Here is a 24,416-nt window from a genome sequence, read left to right on the forward strand (position 1 = left end):
CCCTGGCAAGCGCTGTATGGTGATTGGCCTCTAATGATATCAAAGAGAGAGAAAGGATAGTTCCCTACCACCCTCATACTAACAGACAAGAAGATAGACCAACCCGCACTTTGCATTCTCCCTCAAACTATTCACATTTTATTCAATTTCTACATGGCGGAAACTTTTAACCACTCAGTCTGTGCAATCAATAGGCGTGATGTGTTTATCTAATAACTTAACTACTTAGATGAGATGTAGGTGTCTACCTTGGTGAGTCTTCCTCAATCTCATTAACAATTCAATTCTAAGCATCCTTCCGGCTATGTCAACTGATGAAAGAGGACCTTTGGGCCTTCAGAATACTCACGCAAGTGCCATGATCCCAAAGGGCCAGGAGCGGGTCTCCATGCGTTTCAGGCTCTTCATCTCTTCAGAAGACAGTCCCATTCCGCTGTCGGACTCACTTTCCTATGACAAGGAAGAAGTGAGAAAACCATCACTGACACATACAATTATTAATGCCTAGTCCTTCCAATTCCAGAGTAGAGTCCTTACTGCTATTGCCATGGGACATTCTAAGTTCTTCATAAATTTACCATTTGTAATCAATAGTACAGAGGCGGGCTGGAAATAGAAACTAAAACCCCATTATTGAAAGATGAAGAAGTCTGGGTTTGTATCTTTTATTTGAAAAATAACTTCAAATCATGAAATCCAGAGCACTTTAATAACAAATATGTTTTGCTTAAATCCACGCATTTCTAAATAAAACACTGGTTAAATGGAAAATCAGAAAATCAATCAAAAATGAAAAAGCACCTGCTATGCACATTCGGGATCCGGTGAATTGGCTTAAGGTGCGCATAACTTTCGGCTCACAAAATATGAATGTATACCCGCAAAGCGATTTACTAAAATAATATTAGATCTTTTTAGTGCAATATTCTGGTCAGGCAAAGGTGCTCACAGGGCTTGCAAAAAAAGTAATTACCCACAAACCTTTGAGTTAGTTGCTATTAAAAACCCGCTCTAAGGCACATTTCAAATCTTGAGAGATTCAAATCATATATTTGTATTCAGAGAGAAAATATGAGGGGATTCCACCATAATCAGCGGGGGTGGAAGGCAATAACTTTCTCCATGGGGAAAAAGGTATTTTCCCTGTGGAGAAAAAAAAGTTAGAAAATGTAAAATGTAATCACACTGGACTGGCACATTTATGAATGCTGAAATGTACTTCTGTTACATTAATGCATACATATAATTTTTCACATTTTATTTTACCTAGCAATTCAAAAAATATTTCAAAAACAACTACTGGAAAATTGTGGCCCTGCAACTTCCCAGGTCTATTCTAAAAATCCTCTGTGAATTTTCCAAAAATCTTAAATGCATTCGAGACTTTGGTGTAAGCCAATGGGAGAAAAATTGCATCTTTTTTCAGAAAAATGAGCGAAAACATTTTATGTCGTCAATAATAGCTATTACACAAATGTGATATAAATTACATACTTCGACTTCCTATATTTTAACCCCTTCTCCGCAGGGCTAATTCCCCGCGTTGCGGGGGGAGTGAGGCTGCGCGTGGCTGAGCTCGACACGCTGCACAGCGGAGCTGTGCTCATGACGAGCTGAGCTCGTCACGACTCCGACCACTCAATGGAACGCCCCGCACAGGAGGGGAATTATCCCCGCGTGGGCGTTCTGCGGCGGTTAGCACAGCTCCACTGTGCTTCATGACGAGCTCAGCTCGTCATGAGCGCCGAAAGTGTTAACAGTTCAGTATCGCTTTTTGGGGCTAGTCGTTTGTTCCAGTCGTGTCTCAATAGTTATTATTATGCTGCATCCTCAAGTAATATAAAAAACCTTATAAACCTTATAAACAAATAGACCAAACCCCTTTTGATTAATTAGGACAAAGAAAGTTTTATGCCATAATAATGTCTTTGAGGTCAAAAGGCACGAGATAGCGCTTCTCCTCTCACTATGGGGCTTATTAACAAGCCCCTTGCGCCGCTGGTACATCACGTTGTGTGACACACTAGCGTCGGAACCTGATGCCCAATATTTACAAGCACATGTAAAGACGCCCTGCGTGGCTTTAAGTGTGCTTGTCAATATTGCCCCTTCTCACGCAACACTTTGCATGTAAGGGGCGTGGCATGGGTGTTGCGTGGATGTTCCCTCGCTACACCCATGCATTCTGATGCATTTCCAGATTTACAAGAATTTGTAAACCTGGAAATGCGTCAGAATGCACCCCAGGCGAGGCGCAACGAGGAGAAATTTTTTTTTTTCTCTTTCAATGGGTGCTGCATTCTCCAGCACGCATGGAAAGAGGAAATCACCTCAATTGATTGTTGTGGTGCAGGAAGGGACAAGTTCCTGCACAAAAACAATCTCCCCTGGACGCAGGCATCCTTGCACCATGGTGCAAGGGTGTCTGCGCCGGCGCATGGCAGGTGATTGTGTGCCAGCACAGGGTGAAGCTCAGAGATGCGCCATATTGTTGTAAATATATTGCATTCCTGTTCTTTGAAAGTGACTCAGTGCGGTGCAGCCTATTGATTTGCGGCACGCACTGAGTCACTTTTGTTGTAACTATGGCCCTATGCTTTATGCAGAATTATGGCCCTCATATATAACTTTATTTTGAATGTACTATTATGTTTACCACTTTTTACTTAACTGCTTATGAGTCGTTGAATCATGAAGGAGAATACAGCGAGGATTGGAAATATCACTTCCTAATATTTAAGTGGCTCAGTTCCTTCTAATCTCTGTAGATTCCACTGTGTAGGCCTGTTTCCCCTTCACCTACCCTGCAAATTGTTCACATACCATGAAATTCAAGGTCACATGGTTAGGGAAACTATCCAGTGTAAAACTGTCTTTTTCCCTTATACTTTTCACATGGAAAGCCTTTTACCTTAAACCCTTCGCCTACACTCTCAACATTTAACTTAATTAGTTGTATGTTTTGTAAAGTGGGAAGGTCATTGCAAATCTTTGTGAATATCCACAAAGTTATGACTTTAAAATGACAAAAAGCCTTTCCCCACTCCAGACACTGGGTGCTCCCTTGTGTCTGGAGAAAGCTAAACCTTTCTGAAGAGCTATAATGATAGTGGAATACGGTCAGGGGTTGCTTTTATTCATTCCAGGTTGGATTGGATAGTATTTTACCGATCCAAGCTGTGATACTGTGCCTGGAGTGGTGAAAGGTTTTTGTCATTTTACAGCTCGGTGTTTATGGAACAGAGCTAATACTAAACTTAAAAACTTTGCTGAAGAAATGGCAAGGGACTTTGTCCCTTTCTATCTTGGCATGGATGGCAATGTGCTTATCCTATGCTTACAAACTTTGATAGAAAAGCAGACATTTGGGGTGAGCAAATTCAGAGGGCTGCAGGTGTTGTAGGGTTTTCTACACAGGGGCTACTCTCCACCAGTGTTCCCACTAACGTGCGCGCCCACGTCTAATCCCCCGAGCGCGCAGTGGTGCGTGTGGAGCGCGCATCCACAGCACATTTTAGGAGAACATTTGCGCCGCTGCTTTCAGAACAGGAGCTGCGCAAATCTTTTTCATTTCCGGCTGGTGGTGGCTCCTGTGCTTGCTGCGGGCTTTCCTTCTTAATGGAGCGCAGCTGGGGGCTGTCTGTTGACCATTGTGAAAATATTCCTGTTAATTGTAGCACCGTAGTGCGCTGCAATTAACTTAAATATTTTCACAATGGCCCACAATCAGCCCGCAACCACGCTCCTTTAAGAGAAGATATGCAGAAAGTCCAAAAGCTCGACGTGTGCTTTACACGTCGTTCTTTTGGGCTTTCTGCATGTCTTCTCTTAATGTAGCCGTGGTCTATTAAGACATGCAACCAGCACAAAAGAAAGACGTGTAAAGCACACATTGTGCTTTTAGGCATGCTGCACACCTTTTGTTAATAGAGCCAGGGCCGGACTGGGAACAGATGAGCTGCACAATAGTAACAACGGGCAATCATGGAAAAATGACAGAGTTATGCAAACTATGCGCTGTCCTTGCATGACCCTGCAGAAAGCATGCAGCAAGTAGGCGGAAAAGCAGGTGTAGGTTTATCATACTTAATGGCATGTCCACTTGCTCACTGCGCTGAGACAGCCGTTGCTTCTCGTTCACATCGCCTCCAGGACTTCGGAAGTTCTGGTGTCAGCACTAACATACCGTTTAACCTGCAACCTTTCCCGATACATCCGAAATCATTGAGAGCAAAGATAGCAACAGGGCCACGTTCACGCTGGAACGATGGTGCATGCCATTATTTACATTATTCTTCCCACCCCCCCATACTCCATTTGCACCCCCACCTCTTATTTACGACTGGCACTGCTTTATATACTTCGGGTGTTCTTATGCAGAGCGTACATAGGCGCTTTGTGTGGCTAACAATTGTGCTATTTAAATAGATGAAAATGTGAAATACAATAAAAAAAGGGAGCCTGGGGGCGTTTGAACCCCGACCTGACCATTTTCAATTTTAAAAAAAGGCTTGCTGGAAGGGTTCTCTTAGATACGGGGGTTGATGGATTAAACATGCATTTCTATGTTAAATCTAGCAGCTTTCTTGTTTTTGTCAGAACGAACTTTCATGAGTTGTCTCACGCTGGGTATTCTTTTCTGTATCCTTGGTGCGAGTTATAGAGCGCGGCAGATTGTGTGACTTTTTGAAAGTTTTGATGTTAAATGCAGCCCCGTGTATAAGTGTGTCGGGCTCTGCAATTAACATGAACACTTTCCAAAAGGCATGTGCTCTACCGCCCTCTATTAACTAAAGGCATGCAGCAAGCCTAAAAACATAACGTGTGCTTTTACAATCACTAATAAATGTTAGTGATTCTGGAAGCACACATCCTGCGTCTAGACTTGCTGCAGGTTTTTTGTTAATAGAGCGTGGCTGCGGGAAGATTGAGTACATTTTTGAAAGTTTTCATGTTAATTGCTGCAATTAACATGAAAACTTTCAAAAATGCACACAATCGTCTCGCAGCCATGCTCTATTAACAAAAAGCATGCAGCAAGCCCAGGGCTTTAAGTGGACTGGGTCCTGCTGATGCTTCTTTTTTAAGACAGGTCCCAATCAGGCTCTTTATTTTTGCCCTCACCTTAGGGTAAAAAAAAAATCTCAACTGCTGAAAGCCTTTGGTGTAACTTCAGAGGACTTTTTAAAGATCTTTCAGAACTGAGGCATTTTCAATATATTCAACAAAGCTGTAGTTGTTGCTTATTTATCCTTTGCAACTAACAACCATTGACAAAGTCAATAGTCCTGGGTTTTTGTAGGTATAATGTTACTTATTGTGTTATATATCTGGATGCAATGACAGAGGCAGCACAATAACGGCTCACTATACTAAGCAGAGATTTTTAGCTTACGTGTTTTTATGCCATGCCCTCAATTACATCAAGCACGCCCCTTTGAGAGACCCCCCAGTTTTTTCATCCCACTTAAAGCCCTGAGCAAGCCTAAAAGCACCACGCGTGCTTTCAGAATCACTAACATATATTAGTGACTCTGAATGCAAACATGGTGGACATCTATGTACATTCCCCCCCTGCGTATCCAAGAAACCATCTTCAGAGCGGATAAGTGAACTCATGATTATCAGTTTTAAAGAGTGGAGTAACCCCCGCCTTGGTAGAGCCAGCTCTGTTCTGCAGAGTCTTGCCCTGATGACCTTGAATAATACTTAAACAGATTATTGCAAATAGCATTCTCCTTTAATGTATTTTAATCTGGGTAATGTGTGTCGCTGCACCCACACATGCGGTTGGGTTCTTGGCGCACATTGCTGTGGCTGAAGCGCACAGAGACCTCACGCTGCCGCACACAGAGTAAAAAAATTAGAGGGAACATTGCTCTCCACAATCAAGTAGTTAAAATATCTTGGCTTCAAATATAGGAAAACAAAGTAAGTAGCAACAATCATTTAGGCAAGGGACTTGATTCTTTTTTTTAATTTTTTTTTTAAACTTTTTTATTTATTGCAAGAAAGAGCAAAAAAAAAATACAAAGATAAAATCATCTAAGTTATACATATATGCATAATTCTCTGTACATATTATTATCGTTATGGAGAGAGAAGAAAAAGAAAAGAGAACAAGCATTTGCAATGCAATAGGTCTCGCATTATGAAAGTTTGAGCTATTGGTCTTGTAAATGACAATTTTTTTATTTATGTGTTGATTTTGAAAATAGCTAAATTAATAGCTTTGTCATTTTCAATGCCAATAGTTATAACTTTCGCACATGTGACGACTATAGCATTTGTAATGCAACATGTTTTGTATTTACGTGACTTAGATGTATTGATATTACAAATAGCAACAGCTTTTAATTTTTTTAAATAATTAATACTTAAATAAAAGTGATTGTAATTTATATTGGCAATAGCTTAAACTTTTGTAAATAACGTTTGTGAAGATTATGTTCAGTGTATTTTATTGTAATGAAAATCCAAGAACAGAAGTGAAATAACATCTTTTTGTGACATTTGTAATAAAGCTTGAAACATTGAGAGAACATAATTGAACCAGTTGTTTTTGAATGGTTGCACAGATTGATGCTGTGGTGGTGGTGCTGCTGAGTTTTCTCTGAATCTGCACTCTGAATCTGCACTCTGAATCTGCACCCACAATCTGCACCCACAATCTGCACCCACAATCTGCACCCACAATCTGCACTCTGAATCTGCACTCTGAATCTGCACTCTGAATCTGCACCCACAATCTGCACCCACAATCTGCACCCACAATCTGCACCCACAATCTGCACCCACAATCTGCACTCACAATCTGCACTCACAATCTGCACCCACAATCTGCACCCACAATCTGCACCCACAATCTGCACTCTGAATCTGCACTCTGAATCTGCACTCTGAATCTGCACTCTGAATCTGCACTCTGAATCTGCACTCTGAATCTGCACTCTGAATCTGCACCCACAATCTGCACCCACAATCTGCACCCACAATCTGCACTCTGAATCTGCACTCTGAATCTGCACCCACAATCTGCACCCACAATCTGCACCCACAATCTGCACCCACAATCTGCACTCTGAATCTGCACCCACAATCTGCACCCACAATCTGCACCCACAATCTGCACCCACAATCTGCACTCTGAATCTGCACTCTGAATCTGCACTCTGAATCTGCACCCTGAATCTGCACCCACAATCTGCACCCACAATCTGCACCCACAATCTGCACTCTGAATCTGCACTCTGAATCTGCACCCACAATCTGCACCCACAATCTGCACTCTGAATCTGCACTCTGAATCTGCACCCACAATCTGCACTCACAATCTGCACCCACAATCTGCACCCACAATCTGCACTCACAATCTGCACTCTGAATCTGCACTCTGAATCTGCACTCTGAATCTGCACCCTGAATCTGCACCCACCATCTGCACCCACAATCTGCACCCACAATCTGCACTCTGAATCTGCACTCTGAATCTGCACCCACAATCTGCACCCACAATCTGCACCCACAATCTGCACCCACAATCTGCACCCTGAATCTGCACCCTGAATCTGCACCCACAATCTGCACCCACAATCTGCACCCACAATCTGCACCCACAATCTGCACCCACAATCTGCACTCTGAATCTGCACCCACAATCTGCACCCACAATCTGCACCACAATCTGCACCCACAATCTGCACCCACAATCTGCACCCACAATCTGCACTCACAATCTGCACTCACAATCTGCACTCACAATCTGCACTCTGAATCTGCACCCACAATCTGCACCCACAATCTGCACTCTGAATCTGCACCCACAATCTGCACCCACAATCTGCACCCACAATCTGCACCCTGAATCTGCACCCACAATCTGCACCCACAATCTGCACCCACAATCTGCACCCTGAATCTGCACCCTGAATCTGCACCCACAATCTGCACCCACAATCTGCACCCACAATCTGCACCCACAATCTGCACCCACAATCTGCACCAACAATCTGCACCCACAATCTGCACCCACAATCTGCACTCTGAATCTGCACTCTGAATCTGCACTCTGAATCTGCACTCTGAATCTGCACCCACAATCTGCACCCACAATCTGCACTCACAATCTGCACTCTGCACACTGCACTCTGAATCTGCACTCTGCACTCTACATATGGTATGTTATGCTTACATACGTTCCATCTATTATCCATGTATATGCCACATTTAGTTAAGAATATATGTTCTGTTTAGTTACATTACTTTGTTTGTATACCCTTTTATGCTGCTCTAAAGTTATTTCAATGGGTGAAATGCGGAGCCTGGGTAGCAGGAAGGAGAAGAAAACAGTACAACTTAACAATACTAAATATATTGTAAAAAACACAAAACGCTCGATTTCAAAGTGCTGTTGTTTCAGCTGCTGTATTGTAATTGTTGTTGATAGTTTAAGAATCTGCTAATAAACGACTAACGACCAAGTAAAACGGTTAAAAGGAAATGTAAAGAAAAAGAAGAGAAAGGGAAAACAAGGCAGTGCTGGGAGGGGGGCTGCGCACCAACTGAAGTGCTCTGGTTGCACGGCCTGCAGCTGTGTGAAGTGATAAGCCTTTGAAGTATGTCACGGCGCCTGAGGGGAGAGCAGAGTTCTGACGGCAAAGTTAGGGGAGGAGAAGTAAAGGCTGTGTTTGCAAGGGGAGGTGCTGGTGTGGGAGGAGTGCTGCTACGGCCTGGGGGAAGCTGGCTATGCAAGTTTATGGCCCAAAAGCGCGTGCCTGTGGCCACGTGAACTTCATGAAAACGCCAGCAAAAAGCTGGTGGTTTCATGAGGATTTTGAGCACTTGAATTCTCGATCCCTCAATGCGCTTGCGCATTGTAGGTCACGAGACCTAAAAAGAAAAAAAGAAAAAAAGAGCGAAGAACAAATGATTACAACATACATTTACAGAAAAATTAAATATAACATGTCGGTCTCACAAAATATTGATCCATTTAGCTAGTGAATGTGCCCCATATTTTTTCCCTTCCTTTTAGGGCTTTAGGGCCTCTTAATTTAGCCAATGAAAGTTCCATTGTATGTATTTCATGAATGAGAAACCACCATTCCATGACGCTAGGAGGTTCTTTTGAGATCCAAGTTCGTGCGATGGCCAATCTAGCACAAGCAAAAATAATAGATAACAAATCTTTGTGTATACTATTAGTATCTTGTATATCTAACAGGACTAAGTGAGCAGAGAGTGTGGGCATTATTATATGCTTCTTGTTAAGAACATCGATTATTCCCAACCAGAAGGTTGTGAGTTTTGTGCATTCATAAAGCATATGTTCTATGCCGGCTGCTTCCATATTGCATTTTGGGCATTTAGTACGTTCATTAGAAATGTTACCAGAGGTCCAGCCAGATATTCTTTGAGGCGTATAGTATATTTGAGTGGCTGTCCTATAGAATTGTAGCCTTAAATTTGAAGACTGGACAACTCGATTTATTTGTTTTAGTGAGCCCGCAATCTGGCTGGGATTGATGTTAATTCCTAGCCTGTTAGTCCATTTGTCAGCCATTTTCCCACAATCGCCAGCTTGGCCTTTGTTAAGAAGGATATAGCTCTTGCTGATAATGGCTTTAGTCTGATTAGAGTAGATGAGCTGTAGAATATCTGATTGTTCTACGCTCTCGATTTTCTTATTATTGATTAAAAAGTCTTGTATCTGTATGTATTTGAAGTGTGTTATCTCTTAGATTTTATAGAGTATTTTTAATGTGTTAAAGCTCAAGAGGCCATCTGGGCCATAAAGATCCCCTAGCTTCTTAATGTTCTGATCTTTCCATTGAGTGCAAGCGCCATCGGCGAAAATGTTTGGCAGCCCTGGGTTCCCCCATATTGGGAGTTCAGCATTAAATAAGGAAATGTTATCAGAGTCCATTATTTGGTCCCAAATTCTTTTAATAGCTCTAGCAGTCTTGAAATTGACTCTTTTGTAGTAGTTTGGGTCATGTACCCTGAATAGAAACTGATTGCTTTGCGATCCTAGCATAAATTGATGGTAAAATATAGGGGCATCTTTAGACAAAAGGCTATGTATGCGTTGTATAAAAGTAGCAAAGAAATACATTTTTAAATCTGGGAAATTTAGTCCCCCTTTTTCAATAGATAGTTTCAATGCCGTCATTGACCGGCGAGCTTTTTTATATCCCCAGATGTAACAGCTACAAATACTTTCTATTATCTTAATGTATAGTTTGTTTAGTTGTAGAGGGGTAGATCTAAACAAATATAATATTTTTGGGACTATCTTCATCTTTATTATATTAATACGTCCAATCAGACTGAGAGGTATTTTATTCCAATTTTTGAGCAAAGAAGCAGTATTTTTAAGTAGAAAATCATAATTTAATGGGATAATTTTCTCGATGTTGGAGGTGAGTTTCACTCCTAAATAAGATGCGTTTTGACAAAGCCCGGTTATTGACTGTGTGGGTTTATAGTTTGCTATCACTTGTGTTTTATTAACATTTAATCTATAACCCGATATATCACCAAATTCTCTTGCTTCCTGGATTATTTTAGGTATAGCCTGAACTAAGTCGGTGGTATATATAGCTATATCGTCAGCGAAAGCTGTAATTTTTAAGCACATGTCTTCATGTTCTATTGGGGTTATGTGTTCTTGAGCAGTTAATGCATTTAGAAATGGTTCTAAAGCTATAGCGAATAACAGGGGTGAAAGAGGACACCCCTGTCTCGTGCCCCGTTTTATTGAAAAATTATCCGAGCTATTCCCCAGATAGCTAGCTATTGCTGTAGGTGTCTCATACAAGGATTGAATCCATCTTAGATATTGCCCCTGTATGCCATAAGCCTTTAGTGTTGCCCAAAGATACTCCCACCCCACTCGGTCAAATGCCTTTTCTGCATCTAACATGACCATTCCGAGTGGGGTGAGAGTAGTTGCCGCAACATCAAAAGCGGTTATTGAAGTATTAACATGTGTGGTAGTGTCTCTTCCTACCACAAATCTGTGTTGCTGACACTTAACTAAAGCTGGCATTATAGGTGCTCGGCGGTTGGCAAGTGCTTTAGCAAAAATGTTAGCATCGGTATTGATTAATGAAATTGGCCTGTATGATCCCTGTTCTTCCGATGGTTTATTTTGTTTTAAAAAGAATACTATTTTGGCTATACGCTATGAAGCGGGGGCAACTCCTGTTTCTCCAGCAGAGTCTATTACTAGTTTAAGTAGAGGGAGAAGTTCCTGCTCACAGACCTTATAGATTTCCACAGGTAAACAGTCTTCGCCTGCAGCCTTGTTGGAGGGAAGTGCCTTCACGGCTATGCCTAGTTCTTCAATAGAGATGTTAGTAGTAAGTGATCTAGTTATTTCTAAATCCAGTCTTTCAGATGTATGTTTCTCCAGGTATGAATCTATTTTTTCTAGAGTAGGTGTTTTTTCTGGGGTATAAAGGTGGCAATAGTATTTAGCAAATTGTTCCAGGATCTGTTCTGGTTTGCTATAGACTTTAGAATCAAGTCCTTTTATATTTTTAATAGTAGTTTTAGCCTTTTTATCCGCTACCTTATACGCCAGAACTTTCCCAATTCTGTCTCCGCCTTCATATTGTGCAAGTTTATATTTATGAATTTTAGTGCTAAATTTTTCCCTAAGGGTTTTCTTAAGTGATGCCCTTAATGAGATAAGTCCTAGGCTTAACTCTTTGATGTTGGTTTTGCCTTGTATTATAGCGTCAGAAAGTTGTTGCTCAGCTAAAGAAATATTTAGTATAGTAGACTTTTCTAACCCTCGTTTTTCAGCATTATCCATAAAGATATATTGCTGAGTATAGCCTCTGATGCTGCTTTTGCATGAGTCCCAAACATAGCTGATAGCAGTAGAGTTGATATTGAATAATATATATTCCTGTATGTGTTTTTTAATACCAGAGATATATTTATGGTCGGTTAGTAAATATCTAGGAAATGTGAACTGCCGGGCTGTGGGTTGAGTGTCTAGATTTTTGAATTCGAATTACATCGGGTTATGATCTGAGGTGATTTTAGGACAGATTTCTATTACACAGTTTTCTAAGAAGCAATCTGTTGCCCAAATCATATCAATTCTAGAAAAGGTTTGATGTGGAGAAGAGTAGTATGTAAAGCCAGCAATGGTAGGATGTTTAGTACGCCAAACATCTTTTAAATTGTGTATCCTGGCTAGTTCCAAGATGGCTGACCTCCCTTTGCCCATCCTATTTCTAGTTCCTTTGCTAGTAGAGTCTATAGCATAGTTCATAACACAGTTAAAATCCCCCATTATCAACAGTTCCCCCTCCCAATCCAATAGCTCGATAGTCAATTGTTCGTACAGCTTGGGTATGTCCAAGTTTGGCCCGTAGACTATGCAAAATACGTAGAGCTTTTGATTAAACTGTAATTGTACTATTGCCCACCTGCCTTTAGCATCAGCAGCAGTCTTGATAGCATTTGCTCTCAGCCATTTTTGTTTTAGGATAGCAACACCCCGAATTGGTGCCCCTAAGGTGGAGCAAACAACGAGATCGTAGCCCATTTGTGATAGAAGTTTATGATCTTGGTATCTAATATGAGTCTCTGAGAGAAAAAACATATGTGGTTTGTACATATTCATTTCTTCTTGTACTAGTTTCCTTTTGTCTTTATTGTTGAGACCGGCAACGTTCCAAACTAAACATTTAAGAGAAGACATAACTTAGATTGTTGTTTCTCGGACTCTCCCTCAAAGTGCTTACATTAGTCTTACTACTACTTTTTATACATTTCTTATTCTTGCAATAGAGTTTTTTCCCCTTATTTTCCCCAACCCACCCAGAAGGCGGAATTTCCCCCACCCACCCCTTCATCCTCAAGCCCCCCAGGGGGCACCCCTCTATCCCGGCTGCCGCTGGTAGGGCAGCACAGTGAAGTTATGAGCATGAAACCAACTCCGCACCGCTAGAGTGACACATAGTGTAGATATTCAACAGCAAAAGAGGAAAGCTATATATAGAATCAAAAAGAAAAGAGAAAGAAAAGAGAGAGAAGGAAAAGAGAAGAAGAAAGAAAGGTGGGGGAGAAGGAAAAGAAATACTCGAAATAGTTATGTTCTGATCGTAGTGAGTCCTCCATTATAGATTGCATTTAATTATAGTCAATTATTATTATTTTTTAAAAATAATTTGCTCAAGTAATCAGAAATAAGACTTATTTCCTCCTTTTATAAGGTTTAGATCTTTTTAGTCCTTTTCCCTTGTCCACTTCTCTAAGTTTTTAATTGCTTCTTCTGGTTCAGTAAAGAATAGTGATTGTCCGCTCCTGATAATTTTAAGGCGTGCAGGCTCTTGCAAGTAAGCCATGCAGCCAATAGACTTGAAAGAATCCATTAATTTACGGAGCTCCCAACGTCGGTCCATTGTGACCTTACACAAGTCGGAGCGTACGAAGAAGGTGAAGTTGCCTATGGTGACAGGGCTGTTGACCTTAGCTTTAAAGGCGACAGCTTGCCTCAATAGGAAGTTCCCAAAATAGATCATGATAGGCCTAGGGAATTTGTTGTTCTGGCTCCTTTGGAAAGAGGGCAGTCTATGTACCCTCTGCAGTTGGGAGTCCCAATCCCAGTCCGAGAGGTCGCTGAAGGCTTTTTGAAAGAGTTTAACGAAGAAGGTACGAGGGTCTGCCCCTCCGGCACCCTCGGGTATGCCAAATAGCCTTAAATTGTGTCGGCGTGCCCTGTTCTCCATATCCTCGACTTTGGCCTCCAGCTGAGAGATACGAGACAAATGGATTCTCATGGTTGACTCTGAGCGTGAGGCCCCTTCTTCGATCCCCACGACTCGCTGCTTCAAATCTTCTATCTCTTGTGTGACCCCACCGAGTTTCTGACACATTTCACTCATGGAGGCCTGTAGTTTTGTGTTGTCCTCTCTCAGTTAAAGGTGTTGTTGATGGCTTTCCTGTCTCTGTGCCAAAAGAGTTTGCATGAGGGTGACCAGCTGGACTAGTTCCATAGCGGTTGCCCACTGCCTGCCCCAGTGATTGCTCCTGACTCCCATTACCTGCCTCTGATATCGCGCTCCAACATCGCCTGCATTTCAGAAGCGCCTCGAAGCTTAAATAGCGCCTGGTATAGTTTGTTTGTATTTTCACTGATTGCATTTTGTGCTGCATTGCTTTGTTTATTTCTATCTTCATTGTGGTGGTGTTTCGTTTCATTTACCTCCCGTCCATTTTGTTGTTTGGTCACTCGTGGACCGTGTCTCCTCCCCGCTCCCCGCCTCCCAGCTGCCCCTCCCACCCACTGATAGAGTTGCTCGATCCTCCCTACACGCCTCTGTGACCAGCTGGACTAGTTCCATAGCGGTCGCTCCTCCACGCTCCCCACCTCGACCCCCTGGCTGACTGCTCCACTCCTCCTGCTGAACGTGCTCGCATTGCCCACTGCCTGCCCCAGTGATTGCTCCTGACTCCCATTACCTGCCTCTGATATCGCGCTCCAACATCACCTGCATTTCAGAAGCGCCTCGAAGCTTAAATAGCGCCTGGTATCGTTTGTTTGTATTTTCACTGATTGCATTTTGTGCTGCATTGCTTTGTTTATTTCTATCTTCATTGTGGTGGTGTTTCGTTTCATTTACCTCCCGTCCATTTTGCTGTTTGGTCACTCATGGACCGTGTCTCCTCCCCGCTCCCCGCCTCCCAGCTGCCCCTCCCACCCACTGGTAGAGTTGCTCGATCCTCCCTACACGCCTCTGTGACCAGCTGGACTAGTTCCATAGCGGTCGCTCCTCCACGCTCCCCACCTCGACCCCCTGGCTGACTGCTCCACTCCTCCTGCTGAACGTGCTCGCATTGCCCACTGCCTGCCCCAGTGATTGCTTCTGACTCCCATTACCTGCCTCTGATATCGCGCTCCAACATCGCCTGCATTTCAGAAGCGCCTCGAAGCTTAAATAGCGCCTGGTATCGTTTGTTTGTATTTTCACTGATTGCATTTTGTGCTGCATTGCTTTGTTTATTTCTATCTTCATTGTGGTGGTGTTTCGTTTCATTTACCTCCCGTCCATTTTGTTGTTTGGTCACTCGTGGACCGTGTCTCCTCCCCGATCCCCGCCTCCCAGCTGCCCCTCCCACGCTCCGCCCCCTCCACTATCAATTTAAGACAGATGGACCTACGCGCTGCGGACGCGCCGAAGGTGCGCCAAAGGTAAGCCCGTCTACGCCCGTCCGCGCCTGGCCCGCACCTAGCGCCAGACCGCCTGGTCCCCGCATCACCCACCCCTCCCACATTACATACGACGCCTCCACCCTCTTAGCTCTTAACCCCGGCCAACTCCCTAACTACGCCCAAGCAGCACCAGGACACACCCATGGACTCTTCACCTGCCGCTCCTGCAAATTCACCTGCTGCAAGACCCACACCAAACCCTCAAACATCAAACAAAGATCCAATACCAACCACCTTAAATGCATCCTTCTCAACACCCGCTCGTTTCACAAACACGCCATCGACCTTTGGAATCTACTCGACACCATTTCTCCGGACATCGCCTTCCTAACAGAAACCTGGATGAATGCCTCTTCAGCTCCAGACATCGCCATAGCCATCCCGGACGGCTACAAGATCATCCGTAAGGACCGCACCATCCAAACAGGAGGAGGCATCGCCATCGTCCACAAGAACACCATCCGCGTCTCAACCAGCTCAGAAGACAACCTCGCTATCGCCGAACACCTTCACTTCCAGATCCACACCGACCCCAAGACCACACTTAGAGGCACCCTCCTCTACAGGCCACCAGGACCCCGCACTAGATTCAGCGAAGACATCACTGACTTCATCACCCCACACGCCCTCCCCTCAGAAGAATACATTCTACTGGGAGACCTCAATTTCCACCTGGAAAAGAGCAACGACAGTAACACTACCACCCTCCTGGACAACCTCGCCAATCTCGGACTCAAACAACTTGTTAACACCCCCACACACTATGCAGGACACACACTCGACCCTATCTTCACTTCCAGCAAGCATATCTCCTTCACGCACACCACACCCCTCCACTGGACGGACCACAGTTGCATCCACTTCATTTACAATAAGACCACGATCCACAACCACCCTCAACCAACTCTGCGAAGAAATTGGAACAAAATCACCATCGACCAGATTTCCACATCGCTTCTTCAAAAACCCCCGGCCTACTCAACGAACCCTAACCAAGCCGCCATCAACCTCACACAATGGTTAACCCAAACCGCCGACAAACTAGCACCATTGAAAAAACATCAAATCAAGCAAGGAAGCAAGAACGCCCCCTGGTTCAACGATGACCTTAAGAAATCCAAGAAGCTCTGTCGCTCCCTTGAGAAAACTTGGAAAAAAGACCCAAACACTATCACCCAAGCCGCCTTCAAAAACGCCACCCGCAAACACCACCAACTAATCCGGACAGCCAAGAAATCAGCACTCAAAGACCGACTAGACAACAACACCCGCAACAGCAAGGAACTTTTCAACATCATCAAAGAATTCACCAACCCCACCGCCAGCTCAAACGACATCACCCCCTCTCAAGTCCTCTGCGACTCCCTCGCCTCATTCTTCCATGACAAAATCGCCGACATTCATAACAGCTTTGACAACCAACCCGCAAACCAGTCAACCTCACTTACCTCCGAACCTGTAACTCCTCCGAATAACCTTTTCGACTGGAACCCAATCACCACAGAAGACACCATTCGCCTAATGAACTCCATCCACTCAGGATCCCCTACAGACCCATGCCCCCATCACATCTTCAACAAAGCAAACTCCATTATCGCACCCCATTCCGAGACGTCATCAACTGCTCCCTCAACTCCGCCACATTCCCAGAAAGCTGGAAACATGCCGAACTCAGCGCCCTTCTGAAGAAGCCCACAGCTGACCCCACCGAACTCAAAAATTACCGCCCCATCTCGCTCCTCCCATTCCCTGCCAAAGTCATTGAGAAAGCCGTCAACAATCAGCTCGCTGCCTTCCTCGAAACCAACAAATCACTCGACTCCTCACAGTCTGGCTTCCGAGCCAAACACAGTACCGAGACCGCCCTCATCGCAGCAACAGACGACATTCGAACTCTACTGGACAACGGAGACACAGTCGCCCTCATCCTCCTTGACCTCTCTGCAGCCTTCGACACAGTCTGCCATAGCACCCTCATACAACGCCTCAGAAACATCGGAATTCAAGGAAAAGCATTAGACTGGATCATCTCGTTCCTCGCTGGAAGACCTCAGAGAGTCCGCCTCCCCCCTTTTAAGTCAGAGGCCACCAAAGTCATCTGCGGCGTCCCGCAAGGATCATCACTCAGCCCCACCCTCTTCAACGTCTACATGAGCCCCCTCACAACCATCGCACGTCAACACAACCTCAACATCATCTCCTACGCTGATGACACTCAGCTGATCCTTTTTTTTTTCCAAAAAGAGGGAGGAAGAAGAAGTGATCACTAGATCAACGGACACAGTTTACCACTCAGGTGAATGGAAGGTCCAGTCGTAGCGCGTGCCCGTTTCAATGATTACAACAAGGAAGGGTTGCTGGACTGTTCCTATGCGTGACTAAGGGAAGAATTAACTGGCGTGACCAAAGGTGTAAGTGTAACACCCTAGGGCATCCATTTTGTTGGATGGATTTGCCTCACACACCCAGAAGGGTGTCATGCTTCATCATCGGCGGTTGCTCCTCGTCGGGGAGGCGGTGCAATCCCCGACGGGCTCACCTCAAAGAGGGGCTCTTTGGCGGAGATCTTTTTCCAACAGCCTTATGGTGAGGTGTGGGTGTGTGGGCAGGGTGATATGTGATAGTGAATAGGGCTATTAAAATGAAGCTAAGGGTACCGGAATGAACTTTATTCTGGGGGTCCCCTGGCTGCAAATAAAAACAGGGTGCTAGCTCACTAGGAGTCAACGAGTAAGGTCAGGTGAACCTAGATGGGGCTAGTGGTGATCCTCTCACTCACCAAAGACCCAATCTCCGCCAAAACCAACCTACATGAAGGGATGAAAGAAGTAGCCCAGTGGATGAAGCACAGCCGTCTAAAACTGAACTCGGACAAATGGAAGTCCTTATCTTAGGCGCACCCCCTTCCGCCTGGGACGACTCTTGGTGGCCAATGGCCCTAGGAAAAGCCCCCATACCGACGGACCACGCACGGAACCTGGGCATCATCCTGGACTCCTCACTCTCGTTGACCAGACAAGTCAACGCCGTCTCATCATCATGCTTCAACATCCTACACATGCTCAAAAAAACATTTCGCTGGATCCCCACCGAAACAAGAAAAACGGTCACCCACGCACTGGTTACAAGCCGTCTGGACTACGGAAACACCCTTTACGCCGGTACCACCGCAAAACTGCAGAAAAAACTCCAACGCATCCAAAATGCTTCTGCCAGACTCATACTAGACATCCCCCGCACAGACCACATTTCCGTTCACCTGAAAGACCTTCACTGGCTCCCCGTCAACCACAGGATAACGTTCCGTCTCCTCACCCACGCACACAAAGCCCTATACGAACTTGGACCTGATTGTCTCAACACGCGCCTTTCCTTTTACACCCCCACCCGCCAGCTGCGTTCGTCCAACCAAGCCCTCGCCGCTGTGCCGCGCATCCACAAAGCCACCATGGGGGGAAGATCCTTCTCCTACTTAGCGGCCAAAACCTGGAATTCCCTTCCCACCCACCTACGCCTCACTCAAAACCACCTAGCCTTCAGAAAACAGCTTAAAACCTGGATATTCGATAAGTAAACCTCCCCCACTTCCTCAAGCGCCTTGAGACCCTCGGGGTATGTAGTGCGCTATATAAATTCTGACTTGACTTGACTTGACTTGATTAGACCCATTGAGATATTATCATGTTGATGTTGTGTTTCTTCATCAGGTCTAGGCATAGTAGTTTGTATTTGATTTATTGTTGGAGTAAGTGCTGACGTTGTAGTCAAGTGATTAGTATCCAAAAGAGTCTGACTAGAATTTGAAAACCCTATTTCCATTGAGTCATTCGAAACTTCCAGTGGGTGGGTTTCAAAGTCTGTTTCGGTCAATATTGACCTGGTGTTAGGATTTATGTTAGGATTTGTTGGCGCAATAAATAAGTTAGAAGGCTCATTTATCTCCAAACTGTTGGTCGCATTTGCGGCTAGAGGGCTGATTGGAACACTAAGCGGTGATCCAACAGTATCCACATCACTCAATCCATTTGTGGTTAATAGAGTTGGAGGGACTGTTGTTATATTAGTTATATTAGTCGAGTTATCAGGTAGTTTTGAGCGTTTCCGACATTCTGCATTCTCAATGCTCTCTGTTCCAGGGTGCATGTTCCTGTCTTGCAAGTGAAAATCGTCATCGAAGCTCGCACCAGATAATCGTAGTGCCATACCCTTGACCCCTCCCTTTGTTTCAATCCACTTCCTCAGCGGGCTGTCGTCGATTAGAACCTTGCGCCCTTTTTTGTTTGAAATAGGGTCTTTATTCGGTAATTTACGAGTATTATATTTTTGTCTAGCCATGGCTTTCAGTTTAGTTTTCCTTGAGTCCATAGCTCGACCAGTATTGTTCCTAGTGGCAGTTGCTTCCACCTCTCGCTCACTCTCCTCAGATATCTCCTCGTATTCTTGATTAGAGTTTTCCTCTGTTCTTACAGTGTCGTCATTTAATACGTGATCCGTCTTACCAGACTGCTCGTTGTTCCCTTGGTTTCCATGCGTCGACTGGTCAGCGTCCGGTGCAGACAGTGTATTGCTGGTTAGTCTGCTAGCTTCTGTCTCTTTATCCAAAGTGACTTCCAAAGTAGCGGATGTACTTTCCAGATAGTTAATGGCTGTATTGATATTATTAGAGGAGCCATTGTTGGTAGCGCGGACAGCATCACCATCACCACCAGAGAAAGTGGTAATATTAGTATTGGCCCCACCCCCCTCTTCTATGAGTGCAAGCTCAGGCTCAGAAGTGGCATTATCATCTTTCATAAGGATACTCGATTTATTAGTTCTGTCTGTGTTGCATTTATCTTTGTCTTTGGTATGCACACGGCTTGTATCTATATTAGTGTGTAGCTTAGAACTAATATTTTTTTTAACCAAGTCAATTGTGATAGAAGGTTTCTGGAGACCAGGGTCCCCCTCGCAAAGAGACACTGCCGCGATATCGTGTTTGGAGCCCACACCGAGTATGACATCACTGGGAGTCTGCTTTTCTCTGCCGGCACCCGCTATGCCTTTAGCACTTCTATCGATGACTACAGTCTGGTGCGGGGTTCCCGTCATAGGACCCACGGCATTTTTTGTTTTGACAGTCGGTGCTCCCATTAGAGTTTTTACATCATTGGTGGACATACCTGGCTCGTCGATTCTTGCTGCCTTCCCAGTCCTGCCAGCTCTAGTAGACCGGGTAGATTGTCGCGTTGTCATCGGTGTTGGAGCGATGGAGAAGCCCGGCTCCAATGTCAGGTATGCCGCCTTGTCTTCGCTGGCTCCTCTGATTCTCCGCAGCTGCACCGAGGGTAGACCAAGACCCGCCCAGTAGAATGCCGGGCCAGGTGAGCGAGAGAAGCCGGTGTTCCAGATTCTCCAAGCCGGTCGAGCCGCTCCGGTCAGTCGGCATATAAGACGCAGCATGCAGGTTTGATTACATGTATTTTTAAAAAGGAAATGTTTTTACATCAACATTTTCCTCCAGAGCAGCAGACAGTAACTAGTTGCTTAGTTGTTTAGCGTTTGCTTTTCCAGCTCGGCTTTCCTTGTATTAGCAAACCGCGGTGTGGAGAGGCTCCATGCAAACTCCTTCACCGAACGGCGTCAGCCCGCCATGTTGACTCCGCTGTGTCAGTTATTTTCATGTGAGATGTCAAGGGACTTGATTCATCGGTGAACGTAAGTCCAAAGTATTATCAAAGCTACTTATTGAGAGTTGACATTTTGACTCCAATGAGAAACTCATAGGGTCATCATCATCACAAAGGCAAATATCAGAATCATATTTAAGGGGACACTGGGAAAGAGATGTAAGTGCAAGTCTGTTTGTTTCTGTCAAAGTGTTCCACAAAAGGCCGAGAAGGATTAGAGGCTGTGGACTACCATCTCTTGGCAGTTGGTTCACATCCCAATGTTCAAGAACAGACAGTTCCAAGTCAGGGCCAGAAGAGGGAACACAGTCCCACCTGCTCACTACATAAAGGCTAAGAACTAGCAAGATGGTGCCTGTCAGCTTACTTCATCACTCCCCTCTCACTTAGTATATTAACGTAATGCATTTCCTCCACTTTGTTTTGGTGTTACCTTCTACGGTGTGTTTTTCCCTTTTCCCTAAGCTGTCTTACCTGTTGCCCGGCTGAATTCCTATGTTGTTTTGGTCTATCGCTGCTTTGCCTGATCATCTACTGGGTATTCCTGGCCTTTCGATGGTTCTTGGTACCTTCTGGCCTCAATTCTGCTTGTGTGGTTTTGGAATATCGAGAAGGGATATCGTGGTTACACAATATAATGACCAGAATAAGCATGACCAAAATATTGACCGGTAACAATGCAAATATTTTCTATACCTAACTCCACATCTAAATACCTTGATGATAAATATCCCCAATATATGTAGTTGTGGAGTTAAGATTAGGAAATCTACAGCTACCTCTGTGCACTTACCTTTCTGATATTTTGGGCCTCGATATTCTGGTCAAAATATTGTGCGATCTCAATATTCGCTCCTCAATATTCCATACGGCAATCATACTGTTGACTTCTCTGCAGCACCTGTGAGTACCACCACCTCCACTGCATCCTCTAATCTATGATTTCTGTATATATATATTAATTGTCATTGTGCCTTTTGTTTTTTTCAGGACCTCTAGCCCAACTGTGGGATTGTGTATTACAATGTTATCCCTTTCTGGGATGCAGGGGGAATCTCCAGTAACATGCCCTCGACGGTGCCGTGTGTTTCTTTCTCCTTCCCTTTCCTCTACACCCCTCTTTCGTTTTTCTGGATTGATCTTGCAGTTTGTACTACCATTCCTCCTCTCAAGAAGTCAGTAAGGAAAAATTGGTCGATAATCGCCTGAGTCAAGTGCCTGGATCTCCCTCAAAAGTATCATTCAAAACCATCTGAGACAAATAATTCCAAGGCACCAAAAAGTATTCTCACACGTTTCTGAAGGCTGCGTCTGCTCAGTGACCTGCATGGATGCCAATTTGCTTTGAATTCAAGAAAACCAGAGATCTGAGTCTTTGAGGCAGAGGCCTCCTCTTGGATCAGATGCTGGTGGCCAACGAAGCGTGGATCTCGCCCCGGTATAGGGACTGTGCTCCTAATTTAGGTGTTGTTTCGATTGCAACTTTAGTTACAGAGAACACATATACACACTCACTATTGTTTCCATCTTTTGATGGTATTTAATATGATTCCATTATCCTTTAGGAACACTTTCATGCAATCTATCATACTATGAAGACTGGACTGTTTAAGGTCTTTGTTCCTGGGGCTTCCTTTTTAACTTGCTCATAGAGTTCAAGTTATTCAGAACGCTGCTCCAAGGCTCAATGTTGGCATCAGTAAAAGATCTCTTCTCATGTTGCATCACTCCATTGGCTCCTTATTGCCAGGCACCTTACTTTAAAGGACCATTGTTTTGGTCTCTGCTCTTTTTATAACACCAAACTCATGGTCCTTCATAATCAGTTAAGATGCCACTCTTCTAAAAGAACTCTGCCAATCTCGCTGCTGTCCCGTGTTTCTGCATGACATACATTTGGCCGCATGCCTTAACTACTTTCACAGCACAATCCTGGAATAATCTTCCTGCCTCTCTTAGATCTTTTGAAAATCATTTTATATTCTTATTTTCTTCTTCGATTGCTCAAGTCCTGTCTTCTGAGTTTGCTCTTGAGTTTTAGTGGCAGGACCCTGCGTTCCTGGGCAACATCATACTGCATAAAATCTAATCCTAATTTAAATAACATATAAATAAAAACACTAATAACTCCACTAAGTACATCTATAATATTTACTACTAAATGCACATATGCAGTAAAGGGTTGAGGATGTATTATAAAGGCAATCACAAGGGTAAATGTAGCTGTTCACCACATTTGCAATGAATAGTTCCATATCACGTCCATGAATGTCACTTCACCAAAATGCCAGATGTAGCTGGAAGGAAATAATGCATTCTTTCATCCCAATGACATTACAAAGTTAACCCCTTTTCCACATGACCTCTGGAGAGCCTCCTATTTGCCACTGAGGGACTAAGGGAATGACAAGGAATTGAAGCTACACAAAGTAACCCTGGCTTTTACAGCTATTTTCATTCTGTTTCAGCATATGGCTTCATGGCCCTGAACTAGGGCTATCAATACATTGCAAGGGGTACCAAAGCGAAAGTCAAAAGGAGCTGCTGCTACCCCTAATTGACTTCTTTGGACACTCCACTGGGATCTCTCATATAACACATGGACTTCTGTAGTTCCTGTATAAACACCAGTCTCTAATTTCTTTATAATACATGGGATTCTGCGATTAATTTCCTTATAATACCTCGGATTATGCAATTCCTGTATATACGCCTGTCTCTAATATCTTTATAATTGGCAACGTGTGTCGCACTTAGTTGCCGATTATAAAGAAAAGACACCAGAACTCAACTGTAATTAGTCATTGCAGTCGAGTTGTGCAGTTGAGTTCTGGTGTCACAATGCAGCTACCAGAGCCAGAGGCCGATGTGAAAGGCAGGTCACAGAGCAGCTGTTTGAAGCAATGGAAATTAAATGTTGCTTTTCTTTCTTCTACTCTATTTTTCTAGCTTAAAGTGACTAGCAGTAAGAACATGATTATTTTTTGCATTCCTTAGATAATTATAGAAAAGTTAGAATCTTTCAGCATGGTTCTCTACATTTTGAACTACTGCTAATTAAAATAAAAAAACTGACTTGTATTGAACTGCTTCTAATACCTTTTTGCAAAAAATATCTTACAAGTTTTTGATGTGTTTAATATTGCACTATTGGTTCTATTTTTATTCTTCATTTTTGGAAATATGCTCTGTATTATATGGGATAAATCAACCTCTGCCATGCATGGTAACGATATTGGAAATCATCTCGGAGGTCCATAACCTTATAAAGGAACTCATTCCTCCATATGGTTATGGATCTCCTCGGTGACTTATAATATCCTTAAAATGTACAGCAGGGGTTACTTTATACCTTACATAATCATCAACTTGTGATGTACCCAGTCATCATTTTTTTATTTTATTTCAAAACACGATTATTATAAGTTAGTACAGTCGAGTTCTAATGTCACAATTCCTGCTGCCAGAGCCAGTAGACAAGGTTAAAGGCAAGTTACTCATACAGCATAATT

At 43.8% G+C, this 24,416-nt stretch overlaps 1 protein-coding gene across 2 annotated transcripts in view; it reads right to left on the bottom strand.

Moving 5' to 3' along the window:
* The window catches only part of LOC144752173 (vascular endothelial growth factor receptor kdr-like), a 655,129-nt gene that overhangs the window by 45,323 nt on the left and 585,390 nt on the right, over positions 1–24,416 (bottom strand). For both annotated transcript variants that reach the window (XM_078640102.1, XM_078640103.1), the window contains exon 29: positions 350–450. In XM_078640102.1, coding sequence (XP_078496228.1) covers positions 350–450 — 101 coding nt within the window. The remainder of the gene's footprint in view (positions 1–349; positions 451–24,416) is intronic.

Source organism: Lissotriton helveticus, chromosome 4_2, assembly GCF_964261635.1.
Source record: "Lissotriton helveticus chromosome 4_2, aLisHel1.1, whole genome shotgun sequence".
NCBI lineage: Eukaryota > Metazoa > Chordata > Amphibia > Caudata > Salamandridae > Lissotriton > Lissotriton helveticus.